Raw genomic sequence first — 26,966 nt, forward strand, 5'->3', positions numbered from 1 at the left:
TTACCTGCTGTGAGTGTGTGCTCTGCTTACCTGCTGTGAGTGTGTGCTCTGTGCTGCTGCACATCTCTATCTGGAGAGGCATTTTATACTCTTTCTTTTTTAGTGTGTATGTGCCTGTGTGTGGCTCAAGCTCTGGGGTAGTCAACTGTCTCCTTTCCACTGTGGGTTCTAAGGATTAAACTCTGGCCCTCATACTTGCATGGCAAATGCTCTTACTTGCTGAGCCGTCTTGCCAGCCCCAGTGCAGTATTTTCAACTTTGGTGTTCTCATGAAGAATTTTGATTTACTATTAGAACATTGGATTTAGAAACATTTAAAGACCTTGAGTTATGATATATAAATTTCCTTCCAACATTAAAAAATGTAATGATTTACATTATTTTTAAGCATGTAGGAACATTTTTTTTATGGCAGCTTTCAAATACTTGATTATGTGGTTGTCACTCATGTCCCTTGTGCCTCATATGACTCTGCCTATCTTATTACTGCAGATCCTACAGGATGAATTCAGGCTTAGTCCTCAATGCCATTTGGCAAATCAAATGATGAAAATGAGAGAGAAGAAAAGGAGAAAGGGAGGGAACATTGATTTTTGAAGTCTTCAGCTTATATGTAGTATGTAATTGGGCTTGGGAACTCATATTGTGTTGTGTAGCTAAATAAGGATTGATAGCAAATGACTTAATTCTTTTTGACATTGAGTAAGTGCTTGTGGAGTTTTAAATCAAGAGGAAGAGAAATCTTTATTGAGAGGATGATAGAGTTTTGACATAGTGATGTTATGTTAGCTGAGGGATGCTGAACTAGACATTTCTGGTTTCTGGCTTCAGGAACAAAAACAAAACCATCTATATAGCTCTTACCCTCTGTCCCTCCCTTGCTCCCTCCCTTGCTCTCTCCCTCCCTCCCTCCTTCCCTCCTTTCCTCTGTCAGGCAAAGCAGCCAGGATTATAGGATAGGTGAAATTACTAATTCCCTAGCAGGTACAGTTTCAATGATGAGAGTAGTACTCCCTTGAGGAGTACAAACATCCCTTAAATGTAAACAAAGCAAGTGTAAGAGAAACAAGTGGAGGAAACTTAAGGGAGATTGACATTATGGAAGCCAGAGAGAAGTCTGTATTCCAAAAACAAAACTGTTGATGGCAGAAATGGAGAGGCTAGTACATATATGATATATAACTTGACCAGCAACAGTGTAGTTCAGCTCAGCAATAATTTTTCTATATGAATATGTGTGTGCGTATACACAGTCATAGGTTGATGTTGGGTGCCTTTCTCAGTCACTCTCTGACTCATGTTCTTGAGATAATTTCTCAATGAACCTAGAACTCTTCTATTCAGTTGAGCTCCAGGACTGTATCTGCCAATATCTATAGTCCCAGTTTAGGATTACAGACGTGTACTGCTGCACTTAGCTTGATATAGGTACTGAGTCAGAATTCAGGCCTTTATGTTTTTATGGAAGGCATTTTACAGACTAGCCATCCTACCAGCCCCTGAACTTATATGTTACGGGATAGAAGAAATATTGTCTATGATATTTATTCTCCTTTATTGTAAGCTTGGATATTTGGAAACTGAAACTTATAGTATTCCAATTTTAAAGATCTTGCTTGGGGCTATCATATGTTAATTTATATCAAAAAGCTGCACACTATGTTTAAGGATATACACGAAAACATAGCAGGTTTGGTTCAATGTATCTCAATATATTCATATTAATTGTCTTTTTCTTTCTCTTTGAAGAGTTCTTGCCTTTTGGCAGTATCAATTGGCTGGGAAGGAGGTGTTTATGTACAAACTTGTGGCCACACGTTGCACATAGATTGTCATAAATCCTATATGGAGTCATTACGGGTAAGTTGATTAGAAGGATAAAGATGTCTGTTACCTTTACAGGTATTATGATTTTTATACCATACACATCCCTGTGCCTCTTCTTGAGTCTGAGGGTCATCCATTTTATACTTTCCAGCTGACCCCTGTGACTCATTAGTATTAGTCTTGGTTGTTGTTGCTCTGTAGTTCTAAGCTCACTGCCCTAGGGATCATCTTGTCACATGGTCACCCTGTCTTATGTGACCTTTGCACACTTCCTCGTCCGTTAGCTCTCTCCTAACCCCGCTTTCCTGCACTGAGCCAAGTCTGTCTTTATTCCCGGGCATTAGTCAGCCTCCTGAGTTAGAACTGACCCAGGAGACAGTCGAAAGTCAGAAACTAAGCGACCTGTCGTGCAGATGCAAGATTTCCTGTATCAGGGACTGAGTTGATGCCCATGGCCTGTACGTACATTTACTGAGTTAGGTTCCTGCTTTCATCATGTTTCTTTCCTGCTTGCCACAGCAGCTGTTCCAAGTCTGCCAACCACATCCAGACATTTGGCTCAAATCCTAAGGACTTCACTCACCAACCTCTGTTTCTTCTTCTGTCACCAAGAAATCAGTGTCTTCATCACACACTCTCTTCCCTCCTTACATTTACAGTATAATTCCCTAGTAAGTGACTGTATCCTAGCTTGTCCCTTCTCTTCTGCTTCTTGGAGTAGAAGTCCTTCTTGCTTCTGCTGGGGAGCAGCCGTCCTGTGTTCTGTGCAGTCAGTCCTTTGCCACACTGCAGAGGCTGTGGTTGGTTGGTTCAGAACCCTTCCCTTGGCCTTGCATACAATTGAAGCCTGTTTTAGTCTTTCAGTTCAACTTGCTAAACATTTCTACTATAAAAGCAGATTTTCTTTTCATAGATTCCTGACTGGGAAGCATTTCTCTCCTTCCTGTGCCTCTTCACTCAGGCACTAGCCAGGGCCCTCGTGGCCGTTCCTGAGCACCACGTGCCATTAGTCCACTTTCACTAGTCCCACTGACATTTGGTGTATGCCCTCTTTTTTTTTTAAAACTTATTTTATTAGATATTTTCTTCATTTACATTTCAAATGCTATCCCGAATGTCCCCTATACCCTCCCCCCACCTGGTGTATGCCCTCTTTTGACTTCTTTGTGGATGCTTTCATACTGATTTCCTTGCTCTAATTCATTCCCTCCCTTCCTAAATCGTGTCAGTGGTTTGCCAATATTCTCTTGTTTTTCTCTTGCTAGGATGATGCTTACTTTGTCTGAATGCCATTCATTCACTCACTCCATGGTCTAGTTAGCCTGTTGACTCTGCTATGCTTTTATCAATAGTTATCAATAGTTATCCTAGCTTCAGCTTGATGCAAGGTCAAGGGAAGGATCCTGAACGAGGCAGACCTGAACACTTTGATGTACTGAGAAAAGACAGGAGAGACAGCAAAACAACAGAAAGAAGATGTTACCTACCAAATGACCATGGCTTCTGCAGTGCCGCAGACAAAGGACTGCACAGCACACAGGGAGGCTGCTCCTCAGGAATGACCGCTTCTCCAAGAAGCAGAAAAGGGACAGGCTAGAATACAAGATTAATAAGCTGATTAATAATTAAGAAATGGTTCTTAAGCACATTTCAATAACTATTTAGTTTCTAGAGTATTGTACATTCTGTGATGAATCTTGGGGATACAACAGTAAATAAGATAGATCCTTTATCCAAGAACTTATGGTGTTTGTCAGTTACTTTTCTCACTGTGTGATGATATACCTGAAAAAGCAATAGAAGAATGCAAAGAAGGGAAGGAAGGACAGACAGATGGACAGACAGACTTCTTTGGCTCAGAGTTTGAGGGTAGAGTCTAGAATGGTGGCAGGAGCACAAGGCTCTGTCCATATTGATTCACAGTCAAGAAGCAGAGAGAGAGAGAGACGAGCTTGCTCTCTACATTCTTTTTCCCAGGGTAGATTCTAGTCTGTGAAATGGTGCTGGGGGGGAGGGGACACTCAGCTCAGGTGAGTCAATCTAGAAACCCTCTCAGAAGCATGTCTAGAGGTTTGTTCCCTCGGTGATTCTGGATCTGTTAACAGTTAAATTAAGCAACAGGTTGTGTATGTGGTGGACAAAGAGTGCTGTTTAGGGCTGGTGAGATGGCTCAGTGGGTAAGAGCACCCGATTGCTCTTCCGAAGGTCCAGAGTTCAAATCCCAGCAACCACATGGTGGCTCATAACCATCCCTAACAAGATCTGATGCCCTCTTCTGGAGTGTCTGAAGACAGCTACAGTGTACTTACCTATAATAAATAAATAAATAAATTAAAAAAAAAAAAAAAAGAGTGCTGTTTAAAGTATATACAGGGTCATAGTGACCATCTGAAGTATGCCCAAACCTTTGATGACGTAAGGTACCTTTGAATCATTATATCTATACCTGTATATCTAAAGAACTAGTGAGAAACCAGATTGTAAAGGGCTTTGTGGTCCATGTGAACAATTGAGACTTTATATAGCTTCCTCAGAAAAAAGATATTAAAGGTTTGCTTATATACAAAAAAAATATTGTGGTATTACTTAAGAAACAATAGTGTCTTGCATGTGCTTATAGCATAATGCTGTATTATAAGATGTGTCTTGTTAACCGTTGACATTAAACCAGAGACTTAATTTTTTTGTGATATTTTAGAGATGCCTTTCTTTGTATGGTATGCTAATTTACTGTAAAGTATGGTAGTGTAACTTACGTTTACTACAAATGTGTGAATCGGATATCTCTCTGTTTATTTCATCTTTCAGAATGACCAGGTTCTTCAGGGCTTCTCAGTGGACAAAGGAGAATTCACGTGTCCCCTCTGTAGACAGTTTGCCAACAGTGTTCTTCCATGTTATCCTGGAAGCAATGTGGAAAATAACCTTTGGCAACGCCCTTGTAACAAGAGCACACAAGATCTCATAAAGGAAGTGGAAGAGCTGCAGGGACGGCCGGGAGCTTTCCCAGTAAGCATCAGTGTAAGGCAGAAATATCCTGGCTAACTTATTAACTTTGTCTGTTTTTCGGTTCCCTCCCTCCCCCCCGCTCCTCCCTCCTTCCCTGTAGTCCCATCTCTTCCCACTCCCTACAGTCTTTTCTCTTTTTCCCTAAATTACCCTGGGCCTTTATGCATTTAGTAGAAGTTGATTTTTTGAAGTTTTTGTCTTCTGTTTGTGCTCATTGAAAAGCAGAATGAAAATTGTAGAAGAAATTATCAGATGTTATGTTTTTCTTTAGTCAAAAATCATAATTTAAATGTATTAAGACTATCATGAACTTAAGGTTTGTTCTAGTTAGAGTTATCATTGCTGTGATGGAACACCATGACCTTAAGCAAGTACCACACTGCTGTTTATTGTTGAAGGAAGTCAGCACAGGAACTCAGATGGGACGGGATCTTCCAGTCAGAAGCTGATGCAGAGGCCTGCTGCTTACTGGCTTGATCCTCATGACTTGATCAACCTTTCTTTCTTTTTCCTTTTTCCTTTTTTGTTTTTTGAGGCAGGGTTTCTCAGTACAACCAACCCAGGCTGTCCTGGACTTGCTAGTAGAGGATGACCTCAAACTCACAGAGATTTACCTGCCTATAGCTCCCAAGGACTGCCCCTGTCCCCAACACTGATTAAGAAAATGACCTCCAAGTTTGCCTACAGCCTGATCTTATGGAGGCATTTTCTCAATTGAGGCTCCTTCCTCTCTGACTCTAGCTTGTTGTCAAGTTGACATAAAACTAGCCAGCACAAGCTTAAACGTGGTTAGACTCTTTAAAGATGTTGAAATAGTTAAAAGCAAAGCAAAAAACATATATGTTATTTTGCTTATTTAGCAATGGATACATTCTGAAAATGGTATTAGATAATTTTGCCATTGTGTGAGTATCAAATTGTATTTATAAAAACCAAATGGCTTTGATGTCTCTAGGTAATATAATTTTAAGAGACTACCAAAGTATATGTGGCCTATTCTGTACCATAGTACATAAGTCTCTGTCTCAATGTACAAATATAATATAGCATATAAGTATCAAATACAATGTTTGAAAATATATCGTTATTTATATTGAGATTAAGATTGATAACCTGAGTTTAATTCCTAAGGACTCATGTGGTGGAAAGAGACAACTAACCACCCCAAGTTGTCCTGTGGCTCTCCACATGTGCCATAGCATCCATGAGCCCACCCATATATGTGTGTGCATGTGTACACACACCACATACATGTAATAAAAACTAAAAACATTCACACACATCTTTATTTACTCTGTGTGACCATTCACTACAAATTGGTCTTCTATAATGTGAATTGGCTTAAATGATTCTGCTTTTTAATCCTCACCAACAGAATTAGTGTGGTTTAAGTTCTTAAAATGTTTTACCTGTGTTGTAGATTTTTGTTACAGTTTCTAAAGGATGTGACATACTTTACTGCCATTCTACTTTTTTGTAGTGTTGGGAATTGAACTTAAGGCTTCTCATATACTAGGCAAGTGCTCTGCCACTAAACTAAGCTTTTGAAACAAAAATTTGGACATTAAACCATACAGATTTATCTCTTGGCATTTACTTTCTCAAATGAAGACTAACTTTAGAATCTGAGGGGTATTTGGTGTGTAAATTTTATTTAAAATTTGCCAGAAAGTAAGGAACATTGATATTATATTTCTTTGAAAACTGAACTTAAAGTCAGCTTTTTGGGAAACATGGAACTGATTCTAAAATATTATTTAGCATTAGGTACTCAATAGATTAGAGTTTGTATTGCTTACTCAATAATTCATAATTGGGTTTTATCATAATTGGATATTATCAGTTGCCATCCAGAACTTGAATAAGATAGATTCAGTTTTGATTAATTTTTCTTTATATACTAAATTGTGCAAAGTTGTTTATGTTACATCTACTTTGATTTAATGTTAATTTTCTCGTGTGTTTATATAATAAATATTTCAGTTTTAAGCTATTACTAAAGAAAATTAATGTGAGTTTTATATGTATGTTCACTTTTTTGTAGTCAGAAACCAACTTAAGTAAAGAAATGGAATCTGTAATGAAAGATATAAAAAATACCACTCAGAAGAAATACAGAGACTATAGCAAGACCCCAGGCTCACCAGACAATGATTTTCTCTTTATGTACTCTGTTGCTAGGTAGGTATGTGTAATATATATTAGTATTTCCTTAGTATTAGGTTTTTTTTTATTGTTTAGTGAATCTTTGTTTTTTGTTACCATCTGTTTTTATTTAAAGAAAGGATGTGTATCTTTAATATTCGTTAAAAGTATAGCTAGTTTTACAACCTCCCAGGAAATTACTTCCTGAAGTTATTTTTAAATTACTTGATGAACAATTTGGCTGCTGTTGAACATCATGGAACGTAGCGGGGTGGGGGGGGGAAGTATATTATTAACACTTGGGGCACATAAGTCCCTTAAAATATAGCATTTTATGTATGATGAAGTCTTGTAAAGTGCTTATGCTGAGAACTAAAACAGTGTTATATGCCTTCATTACAGAAATTAAGGCTGCAAGAGAGGAACTTGTTTTTTTGTTTACATGAACCAAGTGAGAGCTCTCCTAGTATGTTAGGAAATGCCAGCGAAGGAAGAGAAAGCAAGAAGCCAGGTGCTCCAGCCTCTGCTCTGGCTGGCAGGCTCAGGGAAGCAGCACTTGTTCTCATCTTTTGAGTTAGGGAGCATTAGCTTAGTTTCTGAGTAGCTGGATCATCACCAATGCACACGTCTGAGCAGAACTTTTGGAGAATATGTGAAAATGAGAGCCGTAAAAGAAGGAAACAGGGAAGATGCAGGTATATACAGCTAGACACAAACACATCCTGCTAAAGCCTTAACTGTAGAGCCTTGTATGTCTTTGCAAACATACTTCTTATTTTGTTCATATAGTATTGTGGTTGGTAAGATCTAGAGAGATGATGGGACTTGAAGTCATCCAGCAACTTACTAGCAGAACTACAGGCTGGACTTAAGAGATCGTTTGAGTCAAGATTCAGTGGTTTTGGTTTTTCAGTTAGTCATCTTTCTTCCTGTCTGTGTTCACCTCTTATAGGTTGTGTTCTGTTTTTAATCTCTTTGCCCCACTCCCATAGCAGTGTAATAAAACAGTAAGTGAAAGAGTTTATGTAACCTTTAAAACCCAGGAAATGGATCCAGACTTAGAAGAATTTCAGCAAGCAAGTTAGATCTCAAGATAAGGAACCTACCTCACTCTTCAGTCTGTAAACATAACTGCTGGACCCAGATTGATATAGAAGTATCTGTGCATTAGAAAACGACTTCCTATTCTGTGTTCCTAGGCTGTTGTTATCCAGAATGCTTTTTTGTTTGTTTGTTTTTTTTTTTTTTAGATGGTGAGGTATATAATTATTATTTTGTTTCTGGGGAGTTACTGATTACTACATACTTATAACTAAATATGCTAATAAAACTAAATTTAATTTAACTTTACTAAGGATCTAGGATCATGCATAGCTTCTGTATAATATGTAATTATTATATAGAAATTCAATTGAATGCAGATCAGCTGTTGTATTTACACACATACGCACATACTCCTCTCTGTCTCTCTGTCTCTCTCTCTCTCTCTCTCTCTCTCTCTCTCTCTGTCTCTCTCTCTCTCTGTCTCTCTCTCTCTCACACACACATATCTCACTTGTATATTATGCCTTCAGTTTCACTAGAGTTGACATTACTAGGAGATCCTGAGATCCTGATTGAATGGGAATGATCAATACATGGAATTTTCCTATAATATGATAAATTAAACAGTTTCTTTAAGGTATAATTTGGCTTCAATTTAGGTCCTTCTGTTTTGCCTTAAACTATAAATAACTTATGAAAAAAGGCTATGGTAACCGTAAGATGGATTCAGTGTTCTTCTCTTTTATAGAGCAGTAAGGACAGGGATCAGATGCTAAAGGTGTGGGCAGAGGAGCAGGAAAGTCAGGCTGCCTTCCCAATCTCTCTCTGAACCCTAGTGATAAACTCAGACAGAGGGACAGTGACTATCTGCTTAGAATAATCAAGCACTCGCAGAGTTTCAGTGAGTTTGCAGTCCTCCTTAAGTCCCACTGTGAGCTTGCAGGCCTCCTTAAGTCCCACTGTGAGCTTGCAGGCCTCCTTAAGTCTCACTTAGCTGTTGCGAAGAAAACAAATGAAGGCCAGAAGTGACACAAAAGTAAAATCTGAATGAAGGAAAAAGGGTTTTATCACATTGAGCAGAACCCAATGGCAAGGCTTTTATTTTCCTCTAACATGCAGCTTGTTTCAGTATTTTACTTAAATATTTAAGTCCTATGAAATATGTTAGTACCTACCTTTCAGAGAAAATATTTCTGAAATTATTAACTATGAAAGAAGTTACAGTTCAAAGTTATTCAAGTAAGTATTTATGAAATAAGTTGTAATTCAAACTTACTTTGAATTACTTTATTTTTTAATTCTTTGTGATTCCCAGAACTTGAAGATATATTTATATTTGGCATTTTATTAAGACATAGCTCTAGTTTTGAGTTGAATTTCTCCTAGCTGTGTAAGTAATTTTGTTTGTTCTTTAGGGAGCATAGAACTTGTGATAGTTGGGAAGATGGCTGGAGAGCTCAGTATTTTGATGGAAAGGCTGCATGTCTTTGTGCTTAATTTGATTTACATGAGGACCCTTTTGGAAAAAAGGTTTTTTTGAAAGCAACAGAAGGGAAATTTTTGGAATGTATTTTTGAAAATGGAAAAAAAGGTTTTTTTGAAAGCAACAGAAGGGAAATTTTTGGAATGTATTTTTGAAAATTAATTCTCAAATTAACCATACCAACTTTATATGTTTTAATCTATTTCTGAAATTTTTGTTCTGTTGCAAATATTAGTCATAAAAATGGACTATGAAGAGATTATACTGGCTAAGAAGGCTTCCTTTAATATTAACTCATTATTGCATTACTGAAACTAAGAAAGACATGACTTTCAGTAATTGATTTTCCCACCAAGGACTTTTGTGTCTAAGTACTCTTGGTCTGTAGCTCTAGGTGTGTAATTATGAGAAACATGGAGATGGTAGAGAGAAGACACAGGAGCATTGAGATGCAGATGAGCAGACCTCTCTCAAGCATGAGTGGATTGGCATTCAGTAGAATGAATATATATCTTCATATACTGTATTGTAAGTTTAGATCTTTAAAAGTGATTATGTTGAAAATAAGAGGAGTACTTTCTAAAGCCAGGTAATGTTCTTTATAAGTAGCTTCTGACCACCCTGCACATGCTGATTTCAAAGGTCTAAGCATAAGCAATTCCTCCCCCTGCTTCCTGAGTAGCTGGAACTGCAGGGATAAGCCACCATACCCAGGGTCCAACTGAACCCTTTTAATTTTTTGTTTTTGATTTAAAACTATTTTTTGAGGTAATTTTTTCCTTTGAAAACAATCTGTCTGTCCTGTTTCTTTCTCTTTTGTTGTTGCATTTAAGGATTGTAAGGATCAGCGAAAGGAGATCAACTATAATAAATAAAAATGGTTAATTTTCTATGCGTGTGTGTGTATATATGTATGTATATGTCTTAGTATGTGTGCATGCATGCCCCCCCCCGTGTTTGTGTGTGTGTGTGTGTGTATGTGTGTGTGTGGGGGTGGGTGGCCTGCAGTTGATGTGGAGTTTCTTTTTCAATCACTTAACCTGGAACTTTCTGTTTAGGTACCTGACTAGCCCCTTGCTTTGGGATTCTATTTCTTCAGTTCCTGAATGCTAGACTTTCAGATGGTCTGGTAAATCTATCTGGCCTTATGTAGGTATAGGAGATCTGCTTGCAAGGCGAGCACCATACCCACTGAGCTATCTCCCCAGTCTCACATAGCTCTTTTTTGTTTGTTTGTTTGTTTGTTTGTTTTTTAAATAAAGCATATTGTTAAGTATCATTAGGAATTTAGACACTAAGACATGGTTGCTTAAGCAACATTGTATATAAAACAGAATAAAAATAGGTTCTACAAATGTTATTTTGGTAAAATACTATAGAACTTCAAAAGGGAATGTAAACGCATTAAAACAAAGTATATGAAATATCTATTTTCTCTCTGAGAAAGGATTCCTAGAAGAGCTGTGTCTTCATTTTAGGCTCTCAACCCAACAGAGAAACTTGCTCAGACAATGAAGTGGCTAGATCAAGGCCTCAGATCTGTTCTCTAAAATCTTTGCATTTTCTACTGTTCCAGTTTGGATTGATATCTCTCTCTCTCTCTCTCTCTCTCTCTCTCTCTCTCTCTCTCTCTCTCTCTGTGACACACATGCATACTTTTTTTTTTTGGCTGTATATGTGAATATGTATGCCTGCACATTTGTTTTTCAAATTATTGCCCTAAAAATAACAGTAAGAAGGGGAACATAACAAGAGCACAAACTTTGATATAGATAAAGGGGTTGATGTGTATAGTTAAAGGACTTTTTAATGCCTGGTGTATCTAAGTCAACAGTGATAGCTTTTTCCAGTCTTATCATTCTTTGAAATGTAGAGGCTTTCTCTGTTGCCAAATTCACTGGGTATGTTTGTGGTAGAAAGTGTAGAAGATACGATCTACTTTTCTTCAAGTATTAAAAGCATAAAAACTTCACTCTCAAATTATGCTTATTTTTGTATTATCTATTCAGGAAAGAAAAGCAGATTGTTGTGATTTTTCAGCAGTGGAATGTAATAGGGGATATACATCCACCTGGATGGCTTAGTCTAGTGAGTTTTAAAGTTTGGGTGGAAATGAAGCAATGCGGTGTTGATGGTTAGGGTCTCTGACATTGATTTTTTTTTTTTTAAATTCTAAATATTATGCATTAACTTTTTGTATAGTTTTATAAAATGAAGGAAAAATGTTGCATAGAAGTTTCTTCCAGCCATATTTAAAATAATGTAAGACTTAATAGATTTATTTTCTTTAGAATAAAATTCATAATAACTTATTTGTCATCCTTTAAAGTATATTTGGTGATCCAATAAACAGAATTGTTGTTATAATTTAGTGACATTTTTATAAATACAGTGAGATGAGAGTTGACATTCTGGTTCTGACATAGATGTGTAAGATTTGTTTGTGTATTTGGTTGGTACGTTAAAAAGTGCTATCTAGGAAATCATAGTTTTTATAAGAGAATATAGCCATTAATTTTTTTCTACAGATTAGGCAACAGAAGATTTGTGAAAACAAAATATATTGGTCTCATTTATATTCCCTTGATGAAGGAACACATGCTGGTCTCCGCGCTCGCTTTCTGTCCACTAATATGAAATCCTTGTCCCTGCTTCCTTGCTGGTAGGTTTTTAGAAGTTCAGTGAGCATTGCAAATCGCCTGAAGGGTGGAAAATTCCCTTGTCACACAGATGCCCTTATCAGCAGCAGCCAGATGGAGCTCTGAGCAGGAACCTTATTCATATTAAAGTACATCTCCCCACCCCGAGAAGAAGATGAAACCATTCTGTTAGAAATGGGTAGCAAATGTACAGACTCAGGAATATTAATATTTTAAAGTTGTATGTTATATGTGAAATATCATTTTAAAATATAGCGAAAACCAGTTAAATGTTTTGTTTTAAATAAAATAGGATGTAGTCTTTTCTTGAATTTGCAGCAGAGAGTAAGCTGGAAGTCTCAACTCTCTTTAAGGTGGGGGTGGAGGTGGAGGTGGAGGTGGGTGGGTGTTTTATTAGCATACTTTGAACATAAACTAGATAACTCAGTTTTGTTGGTTGAAAATAAATATTTAAGGTAATATGATTGAAATACAGCACAGTCGAAGTATAACTCAAATTTTATTTTTTATTTTGGTAAAAATGTTCTAATGTTACTCTGAGCATTTTGGTTTTATATAGGTTTGCTTTTTGAAACATCAGTTTACTCATAGTTGCTATTTGGTAAGCTAATAAATGCTGAATGCCTTGTGATTTCAGATGTTTGTAAGCAGTCCTGATCTTTACCACTATCAATAACTATACGATAGTTTTTATAAAACTGAAATTGTAGAAATCTATAAAAGAGACCATGATTGACTACGTGCTGATCATAGTCACTTCAGAGTTGGTGGTTTTGTTTCACAGTACTCATTTCCAGGGACCATCTAATCTCCAATGAATGAAAACCGTTTCCTTATTAGAAACATCAGTGGTTATCTATCTGGTGGATGACAGTTGAAGTACATATTTTTCATTAAATTTATATATAGGCTTATAAAATATGTTGCAGGGAATTTTTGTTGTTGTTAAGGCCCAATTTTTAGTTTGCAAGTGACTGAGACTTTGCAACAATTACATAGTTGTATGTGTACTTCTTTTACAGGTTTAAATTTAAACATCTAAGAAAGATGGATAAATTGTTACTTTTTAATTGCTAAGTATAAGAAAAAACATGAATGCTGCATAAACTGTGCTTTTGCAAGTAATAAAGTTGAAGAGTTTATCTTCCACCTTGATTGAAGTATGTCAATAAAAACAGTCTCCCTAGCCTATAACTGAGATAGAGTCGAATGCTTTGCTTACAGAACCAATCTGGAACTGGAACTGATTCATAGAGGAGGCAGTCTCTGCTCGGGCGGTGCAAGCGCAGCGGGGAAACGATCCTGTTTGAGTAAGTACTAAGCAGGGCTAGGCCTTAGAAGGTTTCTATCTGTGCCAGTTTTGAATGCCTGTTAGGCAAAGTGGTCATTCAGTGTTTTGTTTTCCTTCAAATTCTGTTCATATAAGTTCAGTTTTCAAAGTAATAAATGTTCAAAATGCTACTATTCTTAGAAAAACAATGTGAATATTTAGCCTTTTCTATTTTGTGATTGGTCAGCGTGTTCAAAATGCTACTATCCTTAGAAAAACAATGTAGATATTTAGCATTTTCTATATTGTGATTGGTTAGCAATATAAATGTCTAATTGATCAGATTTACATAAATGTATTATTCTAGGAATAAAAAAATTCAAGTTTTTGAAAGAAATTTTACATTGTTACTTAATAATATCCAGTAGCAATGCATATCAGCCTTTAAAAGTACTACATATAAATTTAAACTATATATAAATAAAAGTTTCATATATATATATATATATATATATATATATATATATATATATATATAATTTTGAAAAGATATGCATTAGGGTTGATTTAAAAGCAAGATACCTTAAAATTTTTTACCATAAAAATACAAACATGGAATTTTGATAAAATTACTTATAATAGATTTGGGTATTTTATTTTGGGATACCACTTGATTTCTAGAATATAAGATTCAAGAAGCTGTTTATTTACTGAGTGTTTAGTGCCCTCTAATGTATGCATTTAAACTTTATGTGTATTCTGTGGTGTAATAACATGTTTTAAATGGGCAACTGTTAAGATGAAGAAGGTGTAGTTTATCCTGTGTTTGAATTAGTACATAGTACAGTTACATGAGTTATAATGGTTTGGTACTAGTCCAGACAGTGCTGTCTGGAAGGTTTTCAGTAAAGGAGTTCAAGGTGCACATTTTTCTTCTGAGACATTTACGTTTATTCAGAGGCTTAGAATTCGTGAATTTATCCATAATCTTGATACTAGTAAATAAAATTCTAGTGGCTTTTTCTCAAGTTCTTCGGCTTCCAGTGTTTTCTCTCTTACCACTGATTTCTCTTGTCCTGATGAGCACTATCTGCAGGCATCTGTAGCAACTTTCTGTCCAGTGCTGCTCCTGAGTCCTGAGTCAGACTTCCAGGTCTCCTTAGCCACCAGTTCTGCCGGATGCAGGGCACTGTGTGCAGCACAGGAAACTGGTTCTTGGCTATGATTTTATGGGCTGTTGCCCATGACTATTGTTCTAGAAGTTTTAAGGGTGGGGAACATTTCTGGATCGAACCAGTGAAGCTTTCCTGGATAATAGCAAGGCTTTGAAAGATAATGACAAAGCTTCTGTTGCAAATTAGACGAAGAATTTCATATCAATATGATTTCAATAGATGTAGGATCAAGCAAATGTAAAAAATAAGGTATAACTTTTTATTAAGAGAAAGTTTTTGTTAATGTTTATACTGTTTACTTCTTTATTAAAATGATTGGAAAGTAGTTATGAAACTCCACAGATTCTGGTGACATTAAAGAAGATTTTCAGGTTTTTCTTTGCCAGAAGTAGAAATTGTTGAAGCCATTGGAAGATATATATTGGGTAGTTATTAGTATCAGAGCATCATGTGAGAGACATTATCTCTTGGCAGGAAAATAAACCCCCTTCTGTACCTAGATCTGAGACTTCCTGCTTGTTACTGTAGCTGAGAAGCCGCAGTTCACATCTCAAGGGATTCTATGATTCACCAAGATTAAATCTGGACACTAGGAGTCTAGCTCAGTGGTAGAGCACTTCCCTGGAATGTTCCAGGCCCAGCACTACAAACAACAACAACAACAAAATGGAACACAAAACTAGCCTATACTTTAGTTAAAAAAACTAAGGTAGCCTCTAGTTCTGACACTTTGATTTGGGAAGTTCTAACCTAATGTAGATATAATTCATGATCTATACTAAACTTCTGTCTGTGTATGCAGCAATTTAAAATGTATAGACAGCTTAAAATAGTTTAATTGTTCAAAGAATGAAGACCTGGAGGGAGAGATTCTCCAAAGAAGAACTTCACTTTTATCTGAACTGCTAAGGATGTCTTGTCAATAATACCCATGTAGGGAGTTGAAGGTAGCAAATTGGAGTTAGGAAATGACTACAATACTAAGAAGTACAAACCAGTATAGCTGCAGCATGAAATGAAGGTGAAACAGGTCTGTCTATAGCAGATGAGGAAAGCAGACCACTTGTGAGTGAAGGCTGAGCATAAGGACATGTTTAGATTTTATTAGGAATCATGGGAGTTGCGGTTAGAGCACTGTAGATGGGAATGAAGTGGTTGCAGCTTATGGTGGTCAGTCTTGGTTTGCTGGTTGGGTTTTGTCAACTTGACACAAACCTAGACATAGGGAAGAGGGGATCTTAATTGAGAACATTTCTTTATAAGGTTGACCTATAGGCAACTCTGTAGGCATTTTCTTGATTAGTGTTTGATTTCGGAGGGCTCAGCTCATTGGGGCAGTGACATCCCTGGAGAAGTGGTTCTGGATGGTATATGAAAGCAGACTGAGCAAGTCATGGGGAGCAAGCCAGTAAGCAGTGCCCCTCCATGGCTTCTGCTACACTTCCTGCGTCCAGGTTCCTTTTCTCACTGATGGGGTGTTACCTGAGAGTTGTAAGAGAAGCCCTTTCCTCCCCAAAGTGCTTTTGTCACAGCAAGAAAAACCCACATAAGACACGGGGTAAACTTGATTTATTATAATGACTGATCAAATTAAAAGGATCATATTTCTTTAATAAAACTATTGGAAGAAAGTTACTTGAACGTTTGAGAACATTTTGTTCTGGAAGAATTGTATCAACTTTCTCATTAGTGTTTTTCCCCCCAATTCATTTAGATCAGCTGTTCCATGTATTAGCTTTGCACATGCGGCTTTATACCATTGATTCTGAGTATAATCCATGGAAAAAACTCACCCAGTTAGTGGAAGATATGAATTCACAGTAAGTATTATTGAAAGAATTAAAACAGTTAAAATCCTTTTTAGAAAGATAGTTGTTAAATTTAAAAATGGTATTAAATTTGTATATGAATATATTTCCCCTTGAAACATTAAGTGTACAATAAAATTTAAAACAATTCACCATAATATTCTTTAAAAATTATACAAAGTTTCTGAGAAGTGAGACAATCTTTTGAAGAATCCTATTGGCTTTATGCAAGTGAAGCACTCAACTAGAAGTACGTAGAGACTGGTTGCTACTTTATGTCACAATTTGATCAGTGGGTTCACCTAGCCTTTCACACTTCCTTGTAAGATCTTTATTACTCTTCATCTGATAGTTTGTAAACCGCTGGTGGTACTTGCTAAGTCTTTTATTTCATTAGGTTTCATAAAATAGTAATAGAGAAGAATCTGCTCATCTGATATGTATTAGCTGGATTGTTTCTATAAAGAACTTTCTTATATGGACTGTTTGTTGGCTCTGAGATAGATAGGTAGGTAGGTAGGTAGGTAGGTAGATAGATAGATAGATAGATAGATAGATAGATAGATAGATAGATAGGCAGGATGAATGTTTGATTCTTTCCCAGTTTATAAACTTTGAAAGTAATGAGTTAGTGCTCTGGCAATGCCCATTGATTACCAGTAAGTTCCACTTGCTTGGTTATTTTGTTACAATATTTTATAAATGTAATGTGTTTCATTTCATTCTAGTCATTCTTTTTGGTTCACACTGTTCCTTTCTAGTTCAGAGAGAATCCTTCTAGGTTGGCTAGTGCACATTTGACATGCTGCACTATATAGTTATTTCATAATATCTTTGTTTCCTGGTTTGAACACAGTTCACTTTATATCTGTAATTGCCCTTTCTCTGTGTAATTCTCTCATAATACTTAGAATTCATGGTCTGGGTCTTAAGGGGCCTCATTGTTGGTAGGCCATACCTGCCTGCTTATCTGCCTAGCTGCCTGCCTGCCTGTTCATCCCTCCACCTACCCACCTACCTATCCATCCTTCCTTTCTTTGTGAGATTTACTTTCTTTATTTCTATGGGTTTGAGTGAATGCGTGCCCTGTGTGTACTCATGGAGGTCAGAAGAGGGCATCAGATTCCCTGCAGCTAGAGGTAAGGGAGGGGAGTGAGCTGCCTGATGCAGGTGCTGGGAACCAGCCTGGGTCCTTTGGAAGAGAGGCCAGTTGAGCCATTTCTCTAGCTCTCTCTTTTCATTTTTTTCTTTTTTAAGGATTAAAGATCTTGAGTTCTTACTGGTATTTCTAATTCAGTCATATTGCAATATTGCAAAGCTTTTAAGTCATAACATTTTGTCATTTTAATCTTCTTTGATCTTAAAAACCTGTATATTAATGTAATTACTCCTTTGTATAACTATTTGTTGACTTTAAACATCACTATTAACTGCTATTAACTTCATTGGTATAAACAAGTAACTTCAAGCTAAGTTGCTGGACAAAAGCAACTTGAAGGTTTATTTTCCTTTTCGTTTAAGGGCACAGCTTGTCCTGTGGGGAGCGGCAGGATCAGGCGGTAGCTCACTGTAGTGCACGGGCAGACAGGGATCCGACACTGTTGGTATCTCCTTTCTCCTTTTTATTATGGGACTATGGGCTGGTGCCATGCACATTGAAGGGAGGTCTTCCCAGCTCATGGAACCCAAACTAGAAACTCCCTCAGAGGCACATCCAGAGGGTTGTCTCCTCAGTGATCCTAGAGCCTATCAAGTATTAATCACTATATCAGACATTCCCCTTGCTCTTAGAAAATTTGTTATTAGGAGTATATAGTAAAAAAAGAAACATGAAAAAGTTTTAAAAATAACTTTTAAGGTTTGTTTTACTATATCATCAACATGATGTATACTTCATCTTATTTCTCCTCACTATTTAACAACTGACCTTTCTTCGGATGTGTTTTGCTATACGAACATTTTCTAAGTTAAAAACAATCAAGTAAACTTAGGTACATCTGTCTTCCATCCACATGGACTACTTATTGTGTTTCTCTTACCTATTAACTAGTTGTAAAGACTAGGTCAGTTTTCTCATTTCCAGCCATGCTTATATAGTATCGAGCCTGGTCCCTTGTGCTATGAGTTGAAAATATATCCCATATCCCACCAGATTCTCAGTTGTCTGTTTACCTGATTTTTGTTGTTGTCATTGTTAAAGTTTTAAAATTAGCAATTTACTAGTTATTCCTTTCAGGTCAGCGAACTTTGCCCCACTCTGTCCTCACGAAGCAGTTGACTCACAGTTTCTTCCAGCGCCTGCATGGTTTTACTTTTTACAGTAGGGTTTTCAGTTTAACCTGTTTGGGATTTATTATAGAGTATAGTATAGGTCAACACAGAATTTTATTTTACTTCTCTCTATAGCTGTAAATATCTCACCATTTACCTTTACACTGTAGAAAATTTAAATGAACTTACAATTAAAACAGAAAGAAAAGGGAAAGAAGCTTTTGTTTACTGCTGTGGAAAGATCTAGAATGTTCAAAGAGAACAACCAGGAGAACAAATTACCGTCTGTGTAGGAAAGGTTGGGGAGAATGAGAAGATTAATGTTTTTGTTTTTATTTATTTATTTTTTTTTTGAGGAATGAAAAACAAAGTAAAGCAAACCCAACATGTCTAGATACTGAGTTTATGATAGACGAACTTATGGGGTGTCTTTCTGACGCTGTCCTGTGCTAACCGGATAGACACATGAAAAACAGCATTCACCGTTATACAAGTTCTACTCAGATTTGCCTGTTACTTTGATAAAGTATATAGCAAAAGAAAATTGTAGATTTTAAAGATCATATTTGTGTCTAATTTTTGTGTCTCTTTAGTTTTTTCTAATTTGAAGTTGATTCTGAATGTTTCTTTGTATTTCCTGACATTGACTTTTTTTTTTTAAATAAATGGGTTAAGCCAGTTATTTTATAGATTGTCTTTTAATTTGTTTCTGTTCAATATTTCCCAGTGTTTTTGCAGAACTACCGCACTAAGGTATTCATAGTGTATAATATCAGGAGGCATGACTGATTTGTCCTGTGACTTCCCATAGATAGCGACTCTGATCATTTGGCTATGGGAGTAATTGCTGGGCTTCTCCTTTCAAGGGATTTTATTCTTTGTATCCACAGAGTATCATTGTAGGAAGATGCTTGAGGCAAGATATCTATGGGAATGAGTGTGTGTTCAAAACAAAGCAAAACTTTGTATATGTATGTATTTTATGTTTTTAGCCAAGCTTAGCAAGCTATGTGTATTTTGCATAATAAAGAAAACTCAGGGGGGCTGGTGAGATGGCTCAGTGGGTAAGAGCACCCTACTGCTTTTCCGAAGGTCTGGAGTTCAAATCCCAGCAACCACATGGTGGCTCACAACCATCCGTAACAAGATCTGACGCCCTCTTCTGGAGTGTCTGAAGACAGCTACAGTGTACTTACATATGATAAATAAATAAATCTTTAAAAAAAAAAAAAAAAAGAAAAGATGGCCACTCTTTGAAAAAAAAAAAAAAAGAAAGAAAACTCAGGTTTCCTGCCATTTGGTAGTACTTTTCCTTTTTTAAGTAGACTTGGAAACCAAGGACAAATAAACAGTAAATACAACAAAATCTGAGAATGCCTTCCTACATGAATCTAAAGGATGCTAAGCAAACAAAACTTTCCTAGGTCTAATATTGGTGCTCTAGAAGGTTAAAGATGTAAACTGGGGTTTCCTTTCCATAATACCTAATGCTTGGGCTATGATCCTTTTCAAGCCGCAGAATTTAGGATGCCTTAGGATAGTACTAATGCAAACAATTACACAATACTTACTTTACGCCAGGCATTTTGTTTAATCAACACCACTAACTATTACATATAAGAGCTTTGAGTCTTAGAAAAGTTAATCCTATGTATTTTAGGGGCACACTGCCACTAAGGAGCAGAGTAAGTCTTAGCTTTAACAATTCTGCCCATTTTGGTATTTTCAGGAAAATCTGATCGACATACTCCCATCCCATATTTACTCTTATTTTTATGGTTATAAAATTATAACATTAAAGTTTGTTTTATAGTCATCATCCATATTTTGTATCTTTATACTTTTAAAATTGAAATATATTTATTTTCTAATATCTAACATAAATTTCTATGTTTAATTTGATAGATTTTACATACATAGTTTTCTTCTATACTAATGGAAATTATTTCCTTTTGTTTATAATCAAAAAATTTTTAAATGGCAAAATTATTTCTGTTAACAGTATTCTATTTTCTGTTATTCGTAGAAGTAATGGTGTTTGTGTGTGTGTGTGAAGCATGTGTGCACACATGTGTGCTTATTTATTTTTGGGAAGTATGTGCAGATCTGTGTGCATGTGGAGACCAGAGAAGAAACTCGGATATTATTCCTCGGTACCTTCGGTTTTGTTTTATTTGAGACAAGGTCTCTCACTGGCCTTGGGCTTGCTGGTTTTCTATGCCTCTCCAGGGCTGGAATTACAAGCATGTACCACTAGGATTCTTTACGTGGGTGAATTTTGCTATCTCCCCCACCAGTCTACTTTTAGAGTTTAGTTTTAAACTGAGATAGAAACAATCTTTTTTGTAGTTTGGAAATTTTATACAAGATATAGTCCTTTTTAATCAGTCGTACCTCTCTTCCCTACTTCAGTTCCTCCCCGAGGCTCACTACCATTTTCCCCTCCCAACTTCTTTTTGCCCCCTCTCACTGAGACCCCTGAGTGGTGCCTGTATGTGCAGGGTGTACATGTTGTCTACCCACTGGATGTGTTGTAGCTTCTCAGGGCCACCTCTCCAAAGAGAATTGATTGTTCCCACCCCATAGCCACCCCAATAGTTCCTCATCTAGGGACAGGACTTGATGTGTTCCCTCTCCATGCTGGGATGATTGCTGCAGATATTGGACATGGCGTTAAAGCCACTGAATTTATGTGTACAGTGGGCCTGCCACCATATACTGCCTCTGTGATGCCCACTACCTGTCACTCACACCCTTTCTGCTCCTGTTTCCATGATGCTCCCTGAGCCTTAGGGAGAGAATGAGGTATAGCTGTCTAGTTTAGAGGTGGGCATGCCACAGTCTTGTCTTCTCTGCACCCTGACCAGGTGCTAGTGTCTGTATAAGTCACCATCTACTAGAAAAAGAAGCTAATTTGGTGAGGAAACCAAACCTGGGTCCTCCACAAGAGCAGTAAGAGCTCTTAACTCCTGAGCCATCTCTCCGGGTAGGGGTATGTGTGTGTGTGTGTCTATCATATATTATATATTATATGATATTTAAAATATATTTTAAGATTGATTTATTTTATGGTTGTGAGCTACCATGTGGTTGCTGGGGATTGAACTTAGGACTTCTAGAAGGACAATCAGTGCTCCTAGCTGCTGAGTTATCTCTGTAGTCCCCTTCTTTTGTATTTTGAAAGGATGGTGTAGATCACTGTAGTAAAGGCTGTCCTTGAACTAATAGATCTCTTGCTTCAGAAACCCAGTACTAGGATTACAAGGCATACACTGATTTGCCTGGCTGTGAATTCTTTGTGAATCGTGTTTTCAGGATCTCGGTCCATTTTTCTGTTGGTGTCTTACTTTTTTTTTTTTTTTTTTTTCTTTGAGAAAGGGTCTTACTGTGCTGTTCTGGCTGTCTGGAACTCAGAAATCCACCTACCTCTGCCTAAAGACATGTGCCACTACCGCCTAGCTGGTATCTTATTATTTAAAGTATATGAATAATTATGATTTAATATACTGAATTTTACTTTGTCACAGTTGGGCCTGGAGATGAATGTCAAGGTCTGGTTTATGCTGGTTTTTTTTTTCATAGTTGTAGAAAAATTTCCACAAAGAATATTTGTCTTTTGACTTTAATTACTTTGCTTACCATTTAAAAAAAAAAAAAAGAAATCTTTATGACACAAGTTTGAACTTGGTCTTTATCTTTTTATTGCTTTTAAACTTTGAATTTCCATTCCATCCAATATCTGTTAAATACCTTCATAAGGCATAGTCTGTTCCCAGCCTTAAGATTTTTGTTGTATTTATCTCTATTTTCTTCTTGGAGATTTCTCATGGAAAAAAAATATATGTATGCATAGACACATAATATTATATATGTATATTATATATTCATGTACACAAATATATAAACATATAAATATATACCTACATGTATATATAACTTAGAATTTATTTTCACCTGCAGTAGCAGATAAAGATAAAAATATTTCCAGATAGTTGTATTCAAGTATATCTAAAGTCAAGGGTCAATGAGATGAGGATTTAGAATGTCCACTAAACTTTGTAATTAAGAGATTATTATTGATCATATGGAAAATTATTCACATGAGGGATTTTGACACTTAAATGGTGCTCCTCCTTCCCTTCCCAGTTTTGGTCTTAGAAAATAAGGGGCGAGGAGCATAGAAATCTGGGACACGAGATAATGAGAGCCTTAGCCTCAGAGAGGACTATAGTACAGTATATGAGGAGTATTTTAGGGAATGGTGAAATTTAAAGAGCTATCCTTCATCAGTAGTCATAAGAGTCATAGAAGCAGGAATCAACTCATCCAGCTGTTTGTCCAGTGCCTGGCACATAAGAGGTTCCAGCGTTTACTGATTTCTTTGCTGGGTAGTAGAGCCTAATCACAGGCTTAGACAGTATTGCTCAAGCCTGTCTAAGAAATCAGCCAGTTTTGGAAGCTTGAGATTTACTTTTATTGACTTTGAAAATCTGAATGTATAATAAAAATAATTAACTTTCCAATATTAAGACTGTACTTGGTGATCGAGTGCTTGTTAGAGGCTCTGAGTTCAGTTCCAGTCAGGCAGGCAGGTAGGTGGGTGTGCCCTCTTTTCGTGTGAGCCCTGCTTGAGGTCCGTATTTTCATAGTGCTGCTGCCCATCTCTAGCTTTGATACCTTTTGTGGTGTGTGAGAAGTTCTTCTTTGATTATCCTGCGTTAAAAATCCAGATGTTAAGGCTTTTGTTAGAATTTGTGTCAGCAATAAAATCTTAACAAGTTTTAATGAGAATATTAACCAATCCAGATTTCTGATCTGTGCCTGTGCTTTTTCATTTATTTATCTTGAGCTAGTTGTAATTAGATCTATTAGCTGCCTTATCTGACTTGTTTTCTTGTGTTCTATTCAATACCTTCCTTAGTTTCTGTGATTTCAGTGATCCAAAAGACTCAGTGTCACGTTAATGTAGTACAGGTGTTTAACTTTGGTAAGGCTTAATAAAGTTCTTATGTAATGTTTTCAAGTTAAGACAAAAGAAATGCATGCATAACCAAAACAATTACAGCATTAGTAAAGCAAAATATGGCCATCAAGCACTTCTGTTAAGATTGCTCTCTTGCTTTTGTTTCTGTTTTGTAGCCATACGTGTTAGATGTGAAATGAATTAGAAAGATATGCACTGCTCTAGAATGTGACCATGCCGTTTTCTTTTAGGGTGGGGAATGAAGACCAGCAGCCAGAAGTTCCAATCCTTTATCATGATGTGACATCCCTTCTGCTTATCCAGATCTTAATGATGCCACAACCCTTACGTAAAGGTAGGTCTTTTAAATTCAGACTCTCAGATTACTTTTGGAATATTTTGGAGATTCTAGGGACAAATAGGATATCCAGGCTGACAGAATGACCGTGAGAATGATGGAGAAAAGCTTTAACTAAGCGAGAGAGAAATAAAGGTGTTTTTTTAAGTTGTCGCCTTCCTGGCTGTGATTAAAATATACTACTAATAAAATACTATTTTTTCATTAAAAATTTTTTCTTCTTCTTTTTTTTTAAAGAAAGATTTTACTTGATTTTCAGTTTGAGGAAGAGTCCTCCTAGCAAAGGAGCAGGCACACGGGGCACCCTGTCCCATTAGTCTGTAGGAGAGGAGCAGTGGGAGAGGACTGGAGGGACTCAACAGCAGTGCACAGCTGGCTTCCTCTGCTAGATTCAGTTAGGAGTCCAGTCTGTGCACAGCTGGCCCTGCCACATCTAAGGTTGGTCTTCACTGCACTGGGATTATCTAGCATTATATTCTTTATAGTGCTTCATATATCAGGTTGGTGTGCCCACCTAGCTGCTGCTTCCTCCTCTTTCTCCTTCCCTCCCCTATCCCAGACAGGGTTTCTCTATATATCCTTGGCTTTCCTGGAACTCACTATGTAGACCAGGCTAGCCTTGAACTCACAGAGATCTGCCTGCCTTCATCTATGATGCTGTGATTAAAGGTATGTGCCATCACATTAGACCTTTGATAGCTTCTTTAGATCAGGGCTTTTAAATCTGTGCTTCTAAACTTAATTGTTGACTTAAGTGAATCTACAAATCTGCTAAAACTGTATGGGAAAAGTTTGGTTGTGTACATGTACATTTCTGAATAGTTCCACAGATCTTACCAGTTCTTTAAACTTTAAAAGTTTATTGAAGAATTTTCCTGGGGATTTCTGGCCATAGACTAGAAATAATTCTATAATAAAGAAAAGCAGTAAGAAATTATCTTTTTAGTTATGGAAGTAACAGATTATAATGGAATAAAAATGAGAGAGGGGTGTAGAGAGAACTGGTGAAGGCAGTGGTGGGCAGGGAGGGGTTAAATTGGTGGGCAAAACCCATGGTAGTTACTGTGCTTGCAGCTAAACGCGAATACGATGAGTATATTTAAATATTTGTTCTTTCTCCATTCTTTACTTACTAACTCCCAGTGTTCCACCTGCCTTTTAGACATCCCTTTCCTTTTCCATATTAACCTGCCTACACTTCACTATTGACACTCAGACTCACTAGGTTGTCTCGAATGTCTCCTCTGTAGGCTATCAGTTCCTCCAGGCAGAACTAGACCAGCTCTTGTATATCCCTTCCACTTGACACATAATAGTATGGATTCCTTACTGTTTGATTACTGTGAAGAGACACCAGGACTTAAGAGCATTTAACAGGGGCCTTGTTTACAGTTTCAGAGGGTTAGTGCATGATCATGGCAAGAAACATGGTAGCAAGCAGACAAGTATGGCACTGGAGCAGTAGTTAGTAACTTGCATCTTATTTGCAAGATGGAGAGCGAGAGACAGACACAGACACAGTCATACAGAGAGAGACAGACAGAGACAGAGACAGAGACAGAGACAGACTGGGCCTGACATGGACTTTTAAAACCTCAAAGACCATACCTCCAGTGATACACCTCCTCCAACAAGGCCGAACTTTCTAATCCTTCCTAGGCAGTATATATGAGCCTATGGGGACCACTTTCATTCAAACCAACATACTGTTAGTCAATATTAGCAAACTGGAATGGTTGTGTCAAAAATCTGATGACCTTATTTTCTGCATAATTGCTTATTTTCTATTTTGAAGTTCAAAACCACCATTACTCACACTTTAATCTTCAGCACTTCTGTTGTGATCACATTTATGTAATGTTTTTTGGGAATGTTGATATTTTATTGGAAGCAAGATCCAGTTGCCTGTAGTATACTCAAGGGGCCAGCATTAACTACGTGTACTTTGGGATCTTTTCTTAGTTCTATCATGATTAAGGCAAATAAAATCTTACTAAATTATTTGGGTTTTTCACTCACCAAAGAGAAAATGGAATGTAGCTTCTGCTCCAGAAAAGCACATCAGAAATGAATTTTTGTAGGCCATAGTTTTTTGAAGAAGGGCTCAGGCAACCTGTAACTAGTAACTTTAGATGACAGAAGGGAAGAGTAAGGAAATTTGGCATTTCCATGTAGTACAAAGTACTTTTCTTTCTTTCTTTTTTTTTTTTTTTTACAAAAAAGTTTGCACGGTGTGTTTAGGAAAGGAATCAAGTCTCTGGCCCATCTCCACCCCATCCTGTTTCTTGTGTGCTCTTTCCAAAGGGCCTCGGGCTTACGCATTCACCTCATTCTAGAAGAACTTAGAGCATTTGGTAGATCTTAACTCTTTACAAGTTTATGCGATGTGAGAAGAGCCTTTGTAATCCTTGGAGTTCCATTTTCCTTGTTCCGTGCACTAAGCCCTAAAGCTTCAGGCGAGCCAGGACGTCAGTGGATGTAGCTATTTCCAGAGACTTGTAGATTTCCCTGGAAAACTCACACAAAGTACAGTGTCAACTATTCAGTTTCATTAAATATTGAGCTCAGTAAATACTTATTTTCAATATTTCAGTGTTTTCCTGCATTAACCAGTAAAGCAAATGTGGCTGAGTGAGCTTCTGTTGGTATCAGTCTAGAGTCAGCCACAGTTCCCAATTAATGATAGCAACCTTTGAATCATTCTATTTAAGATTTTATCTTTATGGAAAAGAAAGGAAATGCAGGGGAAATTTTACATTATATTTATTTAAAATGTTAATTTCATTATTTTCTTGAAATACTGTAATGAGTTGGATACTCAGCTTGTTCTTATTTTTGCTCTCTTTTTTTTTTGATTTTTTTCGAGACAGGGTTTCTCTGTGTAGCCCTGGCTGTCCTGGAACTCACTTTGTAGACCAGGCTGGCCTCGAACTCAGAAATCCTCCTGCCTCTG

At 36.9% G+C, this 26,966-nt stretch overlaps 1 protein-coding gene across 1 annotated transcript in view; it reads left to right on the forward strand.

Annotated features, from left to right (window-relative positions):
* The window catches only part of Ubr3 (ubiquitin protein ligase E3 component n-recognin 3), a 135,167-nt gene that overhangs the window by 93,988 nt on the left and 14,213 nt on the right, over window positions 1-26,966 (forward strand). The window contains exons 27-32 of the mRNA XM_029535740.1: window positions 1,750-1,860; window positions 4,636-4,836; window positions 6,881-7,017; window positions 13,393-13,478; window positions 16,328-16,433; window positions 23,907-24,010. Of these exons, the coding sequence (XP_029391600.1) occupies window positions 1,750-1,860; window positions 4,636-4,836; window positions 6,881-7,017; window positions 13,393-13,478; window positions 16,328-16,433; window positions 23,907-24,010 (745 nt within the window). The remainder of the gene's footprint in view (window positions 1-1,749; window positions 1,861-4,635; window positions 4,837-6,880; window positions 7,018-13,392; window positions 13,479-16,327; window positions 16,434-23,906; window positions 24,011-26,966) is intronic.

The sequence above is a fragment of the Mus pahari genome, chromosome 3, assembly GCF_900095145.1.
Source record: "Mus pahari chromosome 3, PAHARI_EIJ_v1.1, whole genome shotgun sequence".
Taxonomy (NCBI): domain Eukaryota; kingdom Metazoa; phylum Chordata; class Mammalia; order Rodentia; family Muridae; genus Mus; species Mus pahari.